Genomic DNA, 10,895 nt, shown 5'->3' with positions numbered 1-10,895 from the left:
TGGAGAAGAATGCGTTTTCTCGGTGAACCGTGACGGCAGTACTTTTTCGCTCCTCTCGTGGCTGATTGGACACATGACGGTACGTTGACCGCCCTTTGTTGTCTTCGGCGCTTTGCGCTGTAGCACTGCTGCTGAACTAAATGGCACAGTGTAGCCGGCAAGCTACCCGAAGAAGCAAGGGATACATTTGGATCCGCTTTTCTGAGTTCGGCGACTCCAAACAGGTTTAACCCACCAAACCGTTCATCATCGTAATCTGTTTTTTTTTTTAGAAAAAAAAAACGTTTGTTTGTGCGACAGAGCAGTTCTTCATTGCTGTAGATAAAGCACATCCAAAAGACTTAGCGAAACGTATGGAACTACTCACTACCTACAAAGAGTGCATTGTCTGAATCAAACAGCCGTTTAGCAAAGAACATCTTCCGCGCGCGTTCGATGCATTGCCTCAGCTGCCAGCTCGGAAACTTTGGTACGTGAAGAAATAGGCCAGCAGCGGCATCGTTGAGGAAACATCTTACCTGAGTTTGAAAACCAAGAGGAGTATCGGCGTATAGAGTCACCACCTGAACACTTCGTATCTACCGTGCTAGACGGACCTAACTCTTATGTATTAACAAAGCACGGTCGAGCCACTTTCTTTATAGAAGTTTACAGCTTCATTCGGAACGTTACAAACCCGCATCGGTTAGACAATAATAAAAACACAACAAAGAGTAAGATCAAGAGTAAAATTGTGAAAGTAAGGAGTAAACAGTGGTTTTACTCTTTTGTTGCGTAGCTGGTGAGGGATGTCAACATTTCGAATGAAGATGCCCACTCCCAGCCCTTGGGCTGTTTTGAGGTGGTTGGTCCCCCCCCCCCCCCCCCCCCCCCCGGAGCATGCGGTACAATGGCGCTCCGATGAGGAATCCCCAGTGGCTTCCGTCAGTAAGAGGTCCCATATTGACGTCGTTAAGCAAGGTCTTTCCACTCCACACAGTGGAAAACCTCCCCACTTCATCATCATCACAATATATATGTTGTTGTTGTTTCTTTAACGCAACTCTCACGTAGTGGCAACTAAAAGTGTAAATTTATACTAATAATTTATATAGCCCTCGACACTATTCTCGTGGTTGTGGCCCAACAATTCAGTAACCCAACGATGTGAGCGAAAGATTCAGTGGATGTTACATAAAGCGATGTGGTGTTCACAATAACGGAAGAACATCAATGTCAGTCAAATATGCAGGCGCGGGGGTCGTTTTACACCAGTCTACCGAGTTTCGTGAGCCCACATCAAGCAGCGGGCCAAAAACTGCAGTTTATCGCATTTGGGGTTTTCGGTTCTGCGCACTTGTACGAATGCGAACGTTAGGCACGCACACTGAAACTAGTCAAAGCAAGTGCATTCTACGTTGAAAAAAAGTGACTGCAACACTACCACTTGCAAACTAAACTGCAGCGCATTGTATTCTTTTTATACGTGTTGCGCTTACGCTGACATTCGCCATCAACCAAAAACGGGTGATTCAGACAGGTTCAGTGACGTTGAACCGTTTTGTGCACTAGCGAAGCATGCCATCCACCGAGGCAAATTTGCCGGTGTATATCTTCTATGAGCGATAGGAAGCAATGGGATAGGGTGCCGCCTGAGCGGTGAAACATCCCAATACATCATCATTCCTTATTTGTTGTTGGTGTTGTGCCACTGCAATATTACCGACTCGCCGTACTGTAACATCGTCCGAGACATAAGTACATGTAAAAATACAAAGAGACGATTTCACATTGCCAAGTCTCATTATTGCTAATCACGATCTCCATCTCGACCTGAGCTTGGAGCTGATCACGTTCACGGATATTACTACGCTCATAACCTGCATCGGGCGCTCGCTTTCTCCACACTGGTAGATACGTGTAGTAAAATCATGTAACGTATGGTCACAACACTTCTTTGTACTGAACTTGTGCTGCAGATCTTCCGTTATCAATATGTGCACAAGCAGGGAAAGCTACGCACGCAAACGTCCTTAACACCACGAAGTATACAGACGGATGCTAGACAATATGAAGTTCAACATTAACAGTAGGAATTTTTGTCGTCACCCATTGCAGTCTGCCTGCGGTAGGATGATGACAAAATGTCGGTTCACCAGCAACAAGGTGGCTACAGCAAATTCTGGACAATTTCGCACATACCGACTGCCTGCAAAGCTTCCTCGTCCTCTGAAGTCACTCATCCACAGGCTACGTCTGAATGTGGCCTTCACTCCGTCCTATCGATACCAGCTGGGGGGGGGGGGGGGGGGGGGGGGGGGGGGGGGGGATATGTTTATTGAGAAAAAAAAAAAAAAAACAAGGAAAGGTTAGTCAGGCAAAGGCCGACTTGCTATTCCTTTCGTAAAGAGGAACGGAAAAGGAAAGGGGACGAAAAGATAGGAAGAAAACGAAAAAAGGAAAGAAGGCGGCAAGAAAGAAAACGAAAAAAAACGAAAGAAAGAAAGCGAAAAAAAAGGGAGAAAACGAAATAGAGGAAAGAAAAAATAGAGAGAAAACGAAAAAAAGAAAGAAATGTAAAAAAAAAGAAAGAAACGAAAAGAAAAGGGAAAGAAACGAAAAAGAGGAAAGAAAACGAAAAAAGGAAAAAAAGGAAAGAAGCGAAAAAAAAAAGAAGAAACGAAAAAAAAGAAAGAAACGAAAAAAAGGAAAGAAAACGGAATACACACACACATACACACAGACAGATACACAAAAGGGCCTTAGAGGCTGGTCGAGAGACCGGTTGCACGGAGAAAGCTCAAGAGGGCAGTCGTAACTGCCCCCTGGTTGTGCAGGACTGGGCCGAGCAGGGTGGCCAAAGAGACGTTAGGGTAGCCAAGTTGTCGCAAGTGGCGTTGGAGGACGAGTCTTTCTGGGAGGTACCGGTTACAGGATAGGAGGTAGTGCTCGATGTCGGCTTCCACATAACAAGTTGTGCAATCGGGGGAGTTCGTCTGGCGCATTTTATGCAGGAGTGAGGGTGTCCGTGCAACATTCATTCGAAGGCGGTGGAGGAGTGATTCTTCAGCTCTATTGCAGCGGCAGGCAATAGTGAAGTCCTGCATGGGGTCAATGAGGCGTACGAAGTGATGATATGAGGTAGAGTCCGCTCGGAACTGCCGGGTACGGACATAACGCCACCGACGAATGTGCAGGGAGCAGACAGAGATCGTTAGGGGCAGCGGGGTGGCAGGAAGAGCTCTGTTAGATGTTGCGTCTCTTGCTATTGTGTCTGCGCGGGCGTTACCCAGAAGGCCTACGTGTCCCGGGATCCATTGAAGCGTCACAGAATGGCCAGTTACCGCAAGTTGTGTCAGAGCTTGTAGTATGAGCGTGTGGAGAGTGCATATGGTGCTGGGGCGAAACGAGAGCAGCAAATCCAGTGAAGCCTTGCTGTCAGTCAGAACAACCCACTGTGCAGCCGGCAGACCGAGCAGATGCTGTAGAGCAGAGAGGATGCCGAGGAGTTCCGCTTCCATAGAAGACATTGGGTATGGGAGGACAACGGCTTGCTGAAAGTCACTATCAGGGATATAAAATGCAGCACCCGAGCTGTCTGCCGTGACTGAGCCGTCCGTGTATACCTGGCGATGATTCTGATACGTGGAGTGCAAACAATGGAGAGCGAGTTGGAGGGCTACAGGTGCGGGAGTGTCACGCTTGCGCTGAAGACCAGGGATGGTGGAGCAGATATCAGGACGCGCAAGGGTCCACATTGCTGGCGCATATGTGGGAGTGGTTGGGGAGGGAGGAAGATGATTCTTCAGGCGGGCGATGGTCTTGCCGAAAGCTGAGTCAGGGCATTCGTCGTGAATATGGCAAAGATAGTGGTGAGGGTGACTGGTTAGATAGCGAGAATATACTCGAAGTGTATCAGCATCCCGCAGAAGAGGGACAGGAGTCTCCCGTGCTTCAGCAAGCGTGCCGTAAGTCTCTGATGTTCGTGGTACTCCCAGACAAATGCGAAGGCCGCGGGCTTGGATGTTAAGGAGCTCGCGCTCCTGTGTTTGGCTGAGGGCATGCAAGATAGGGAGGCTGTAGCGTAGTGTCCCCAACACGAGGGCCTGATGGACGCGATGAAGATCAGAGCAGGACGGGCCCCAGGACGCACCAGCGATACGTCTGAGGACGTGAACTGAGGCAGTCGCCTTTGTGGTAATCATCTTCACATGGCGGGACCAAGTTAGGTCGCGATCAAGTATAACACCTAGGTATCGGCATGAAGTGGCGAAAGTCAGAGGGGAGCCGTCAAGGTAGATCGGATACCTGCGGAAGCACTTGCGCGAGAACGCCATTGCAACAGTCTTCGCCGGCGACACTGTTAGGCCACGGGAGGCAAGATAGGTGGTAATCACATGTAGAGAGCTTTGCAGTCGGCGCTGGATCGTGTCTCGACGGGTTGCAGAAGTCCAGATGCAGATGTCGTCGGCGTATATTGTGATGGATGTATGAGCAGGGATCAACGGGGTAAGGGAAGCCATGATAAGGTTAAAGAGGAGGGGGCTAAGGACACTGCCCTGCGGGACCCCACGGGTCACGTGGTGCTTGGTGGTGTCACCGCCAGCGGTGCGCACGAAGAGATAACGGCCAGCTAGGCTGTGAGGCTAGCCCTATGTGCAACGAGTGTGGCGTACTTGCCAACGTTGAGCACATACTCCTCCGCTGCCGGACCTATATCAACGAGAGGCGTACACTGCAGTCGCAGCTTGCCACCCTTGGCTGCCGCCCCTTCAACGTGTCGACCATCCTCGGCCCTTGGGACACCGCGGCCGACTCCAGGGCGGCCTTACGTCACGTGGTTGACTTCTTTGAGGCGACAGGCCTAAAGGACTCATTATGACCCCAGCAGCGCCCTCGGACACTCCCACCACCACGATCACGTCCAGCGTCGTCATCGCCACATCGATCATTCCCGTCATCTCTCATCGTCATCACTGATCATTGTCACCACTCATATTAGACCACTAGCTATGGGGTAGCGTTCCACTCCAAGAGTGGAAAACCTCCCCATTTCATCATCACAATATATATGTTGTTGTTGTTGGACAATTTCGCAGGTCGCATTCAGTTTTTTCGAAACTAAAAAAAAAGGAAATAAAATAACTAAATCTGACTATTCACGCTGAAGTTGCGCACACCACCATACAGGTGAACACGCGCTAAGAGTTATCTGAATGGCAGTTTGCAATCAATGAAAGTTAGCAAAGCGTGCATTATAGCCTATATTGATCCAACATCTTGGGCCAACATCTCCATATTTTTCTCTTTATACCAGACGACAAACCAAACTATATTGATCCGTCACGCGTGTCTCATATATTTTACCACGGCGCTTTTGCGGCACGCCAGCACTGAAGTGTCCATTCGCTGTTGTTGCTATCCTGTAGATGTCATCTATGCCACACAGCGCTTGTGATTTTTATCCGGAGTAGTGCGTTGTAGACACCCTACTATGACCGTGATTCACTGTTCACCGCTGATTTAGTTTGACAGGCGAAAGTGGAGTTTTTGTCTTTCTTCTACTTTCTTTTTTTTCCGGGGAGGGGGGGGACTGGTTTTCTACTGCTTAGTGAAAAGCAGTGCATTTAACGTATAACCCTCGATACGCTAACTGCTACAGCGAACAGAAATATCAAAGACGCTTACCTTAACATTGCTGCTTCAAATTCGAGTACGATGTCTGGCACGTACTAAGACATTTTTTGGAAAAGTAAAGAAGACACAAAAATACTAAACTTCCATGAATTTTTGTCGCCTTCGCCTTAAATATTTCGTCCAGCGCCCTTGTTACGAGTGCCATCTTACTACTCACTACGAATAAGAATATGTGTGTCTTGCTATTCTAAGGAATGGTTCTCACTGCAGCCGACAAGTGTGCAGGTGGGAGGGCAAATACGCGGGCTAAGGTTTCCTCCAGGGGTACCCTGCGCAATGACATGCACGAGCTCGTCATCCAGGTCAGATGAACGATGAACACATTTTACAACAACACGGCGAATCAGCACACAATGACAACGTCATCTCAGGTTCCGAGTATAGTCGAGCTTAGTCGAGTTTAAGAATCTAGTTTATCCATGGGCAGGAAGCCGTGAGATAACAAAAAAAAAAAAAAGAAAGACAAAAAGAGAATGCAAACAGGGACTTACCTTCCTTCCCTAGACAACCGTTGATGAGCAACCTGCTCTTGCATCCTCTATACATCGCTCCTATATAGTGCTTACTATTTCAATTTCTGCTTCGACTTGTTCTAGCGTTTCCCTCAAAAACGCATGTTTCAACCTATCAAAAGCCTTTTCTTGATCAAAGGCCATTAAAATACTTCGTACGTCCCTCTCCGCTAACCACAAGTATTACATCCCTGATTTCCCAAAGTTTGTCCTGTATTTTTCGACCACCGACTGCTGCCCCCTGAAATGGCGATATCCAGTTTTCCATGTTTCTTTGTAGCCTCTTTACTAGAACCTTTGCTAGAATTTTGTAGTCTACGTTTAAAAGTGTTATCGGCCTCCAGGCTCCCAACTGCTCCTTTCGCTGGGGGTCCTTGCATAACAAAGTAACGGTTCCCTCCATAAACTGATCTGGTAGTGATCTCTGTTTTAGAGAGTCATTAAGCCCCTTAACCAGAGAGGGACCCAGGAGGTTCCAATACTGCTTGTAGAACTCAGCAACCCGTCGGGTCCTGGTGCTTTTGTACTTTTCAGGCTACGGACAACCTGAACAACCTCCTCATAGTTCAGTTCAACACCCCTGTTGCGGGTGCAACCGGAACTGAAACGGTCTGACTCTGTGAGGTCTCCCCCGTACAAGTCTGAGAAGAACTCTCTCGCCATTTCAGCTATTTGTCTGTGACCAGTGATTCTGCAGCCGTTTTTCATTAGAGCCTCCATTGGTCGCTGAACCGAAGAAAGATGTTTGGAGAGGAGCCTTCGGGAGCACCAGGCTTCCTTTTCAATTTTAGTTTTCGCCGCCAAGTACCTTACTGCCTCCCACCGCTCCTCCCTCAGGAGTGCCAGGTGCAAGAAGCTTTAGAAAGGGACCGGCATTCCCTTTTTTTGGGAAAAATCTTCCCGCAAACTGCACCGCAAGCGATGCTGCCCCGACGACCGTTTTGTATTGCCAACTGTAGGATGGGACAATCGTAAGCTTGCCCACATTTGGCATTCCTTTGGCCCGTTTGGCATTCCTTTCGAAGCGAAAACAGACACTATATAAGTATTTCATGTCTTTTAGTAGCTTCCCCAAACTCGAGAGCCCTGCTTGTCTCGGAATCAAAATGGTGGAGGTGACGTGTCTCAGTTTAATTTGCTCACGCGTACAAACAAGGCTCAAGTGAGAAATTGCTTCGAATATTAACTCGACATGAACGTAATGAATGTGTTTCCTACTGCTTTAGGTGCGGGACACCAAGTAGGTCGATGGAAAGCCATTGAACATGAGACTATTGATGTTCTGAGGCTGGAACACATAGAAAGGACAAATACATACAAAGCAATGCTGCGGTGTCATGATCTGGTCCAAAATTGTACGACTGTCCCCGGCGCAGTCACCTACAAGAGTGACTGAATGCACTCCCTCAGACTACAAAGATCTTGTAAATCGGATGGCTCACACGCAGGGACGCTGACCTAGAAGCAATGCAGGAGAGCCTCCAGTAATCTCTTGCCCTAAGGCGAGTCTCTTTCGAGGGAATGCGGGATAAGCGCATAGTCGAAGGCCTTGTTTTGACGATACGCTTGTGGGACACCGAAAAAATAGCGTTAAAGTGTGCCGGTGACACTCCGTAGGTCGGACTTGTGACCTTTCCAGTGTATTCCACATTCCAGAGTATCATAATACAAGCAATACTTCCCATTTTGTGAATTATAATACAAGTAGAGTACATTCAGAGGATGGGTATTACGGCACATAATACAAATACTCAAAAGTATTTCAGAAATAGTTCTCTCATACAAAGTATTGCTATAACTGCTCACTCCTGGCTGCATGGCCACCCGTCGGCTGTCACTCAAGATGCATCCGCTGGTGGCTGCACCGCCGCGCCACAGTCTTGGCGCACGGTAGCTGCATATGAGCCAACTCAACCTTTCAGTGCAAATTTCTTCAACGCAAACCCATCTCGTTCTTCCAGTATCACCTCGCGTGCTCCAGTAGTGACGGCGGCGCGGGGGGCTGAAGAACAACAGTTTATAAAAGGGCACCAGCATTGGGGGTCTAAGTTAAGCGCTCGGGTTTTTGGTCAGAGATGCAGCTACTACATCACGCCAGCTACTTTCTCATTAACACAACGCAACCGCACACACTTACGTCCTGTGTGTTCTCTCTTGTATTTTTCCCGTCATTCATAATTTAATTGTTGCCATTATTTGCATTTGTCCCAGCCACACGCCCATTCACACAGATGAACACAATAGAGAGGAGCAGCGTTGTAGTGTTTAGGAGAACTACTCGCCTCAATTACTACAACTAACGTTCTTTGAGTTGAGACGAATGAAAGACAGCAAGATGAACACAAGCAAGACCGCAACACAGCAAGACGAATGCAACATACCTCACAACGCCCGGGTTGACGAAGAGGCGACAGCAGTAGGTAACTTTCCCTCAACTGCCGACCTTTCCTGAAGTACTAGTATACGTGCGTGACGTTAGAGATTCTCGAGTGATGTGTTGAATAGAATTTATGTCTAATGTCTAGTACCTTATGTCTAATTATAAATTACTTCGCCAAATGGTGGGGCGGAACGTTTTCTACACCACTGAGATAAATATCAGTCCTCATACATTTCGCTACAGAGCAAAACAGAAACACACAAAAGACTGTCGGGTTTGAAAATCGCATCAACAATTTATACCAATATAAATCGCATCACTCTAGTTAGGCGCATATATTAATGTAATGGCACACATAGCATTTTGAGCTCTATACAGTGCAGTGGTACGACGCTAAAGAAGTGTGTAAACCACACTCTTCTTCTAATATTTTACATGGGTTCTAATATTGTACATACTCTAACAGGTTCCTTAGATGAACCTGTAATTTAATAATGTAAATAGAATTTGTGTATATACTGACTTTTTTGTGTACCTTTTACTGCGACAGCTGTCGGTGCCTCGTCTCCCGAGATCGCAGCGTCGGCGTCGTCCGCAGAAGGAAGAAAGCGAGACGAAAGAGAGGAGAAATTGTAGGTTCTCTGCTTCTTGTTCGCAACCTGAAGAGCAGGGTTTGTGTACTGCGGGAAAGTCCTTTCAACGGGAGATCAAGTGGATGATTTTCCAGGATGTCCCGGATCCTAGGGTGCTGTATAAGAACTATCTCATTGACGACAAATTTTCTGTCGCCTACACCGGGCTAGAATGCTATTGCATGTGGGGTTCATCACCATTTCGAGAGCGCTACGAGAGTCCTTGAGGGTGACAGCCTTGGTGATTCCCTTGACCTGCACCGCAGCTGCTTTATGTAATATTGCCAGAAGCTCAGCCGTCGTAGAGCATATTGGGTATCGAACTGATTTTCTTTACCATGCCACATTTAATGATGGTATATAAAAGGAGGAAGTACCGCTCCTACACTCTGCGTCAACGGAGCCGTCTGTGAACACCAGAGTGTGAGCGTGGAAAGTGTCACTAATTAGGACCTCAGCAGCTGCCTTGGCTTCCAGTGAGCTGGATTCGCCCTTCTTTCTTAGCCCTGGAATGTGCAACGAGATATTGGGCATTACTTCACGCCATGGAGTAGCAGGTCGTGGGATACATTCGTCGTACGGTAGGGGTCAATTGGCGTGCGACCTAGCCAGGCGGCCTAGGGACGTGGCGAGGTTGCCTTGAAGACCGGTGAGGAGTTGCTTCTTGCCCAGAAGTGTTGCGTTGTCTATGAACTGGAGCCCTCTGTGTTTTGAATGGATGCTGACGGGTTTTTCTTTTGACTCGAGATAGGTATAGGTAGTGCTGGAGAAGCTCGGTAGACCAAGCGCTGTTCGTATGCCGGCCCGATGGAGACGCTCGAGGTTCAGCCATTGTATTGGCGACAGGTCAACGTACGGCGTCGCATACAGAATCCGAGATAGAATAAGAGCTCTGTGCAGAATGAGCATGGATCGTGCATTACAGCCCCATGCTTTGCCACTGATTCGTCTGGGCAAATTTAGCGATTTCTTCCCTTTAGCAGTGGTTTCGTTCACCTGCTTCGTCCAGCGTAAGGAGCTGTCAATAGTGACACCAAGGTATTTGCACGCTTTACACCTTGGAACAGGGATGTTATTGATACTTAGACGTGGGAAGTCCCTACCAACGTGTTTGCTTGGGGGGATGCAGAGAAGACATTGGGACTTTTCTGGTGATATCTCCAGCCCCCTCTCCGACAAGGCCTCGTTGGTGGCGTTTAATGCTACGTCGGCTGAGTCGCGAATCTTCTCCTTCTTCGTTCCTGCTATGCGGAGACAGATATCATCGGCGTATATGGTCAGTTGTGGCGCATATGGTGTAGGACGTATTCGTCTGTGGATCCCAGCCATGATTAAGTTGAACAGCGTGGGGGCAGTACACTGCCCTGCGGGACCCTTCGCTGCCTCGCGCGCTGAGGTACTCTGCCAGCATCTGTGAGGATGGTGCCTTGGCCAATCTCCCTTGGTGGATAAGGGCCAGCATCTGAGATCGAATAAGGAGATGATGATGAGTTCGAGTTTGATTATAGGAAAAAAAAAACGGGAGATATTGAATTCGTCACCTGACGAATTCTGCTACTCCCTCAAAGATCCCCTAAATGAACGGAAAAAGAAAAATGAAAAGATGAAAAGATAAAAAATAGAAAAACATCACCCCTCCCGGTCACCGAAATGTACGTGCACATGCGTAGCTACATCCCCAAAGAAGTGAAATGA

At 47.9% G+C, this 10,895-nt stretch overlaps 1 protein-coding gene across 1 annotated transcript; it reads right to left on the bottom strand.

The window, feature by feature from the left end:
• Positions 1 to 9,788: 9,788 nt before the first annotated feature.
• On the bottom strand, positions 9,789 to 10,529 carry LOC135394786 (uncharacterized). Its single transcript, XM_064625811.1, has one exon. The coding sequence runs from the start codon at positions 10,527 to 10,529 to the stop codon at positions 9,789 to 9,791; it is 741 nt and encodes a 246-aa protein (XP_064481881.1).
• Positions 10,530 to 10,895: the final 366 nt, after the last annotated feature.

This window comes from Ornithodoros turicata, chromosome 1 (assembly GCF_037126465.1).
Source record: "Ornithodoros turicata isolate Travis chromosome 1, ASM3712646v1, whole genome shotgun sequence".
Taxonomy (NCBI): Eukaryota; Metazoa; Arthropoda; class Arachnida; order Ixodida; family Argasidae; genus Ornithodoros; species Ornithodoros turicata.
The sequence above is the reverse complement of the archived record's forward strand: the minus strand, read 5'-3'. Positions and strand labels throughout refer to the sequence as shown.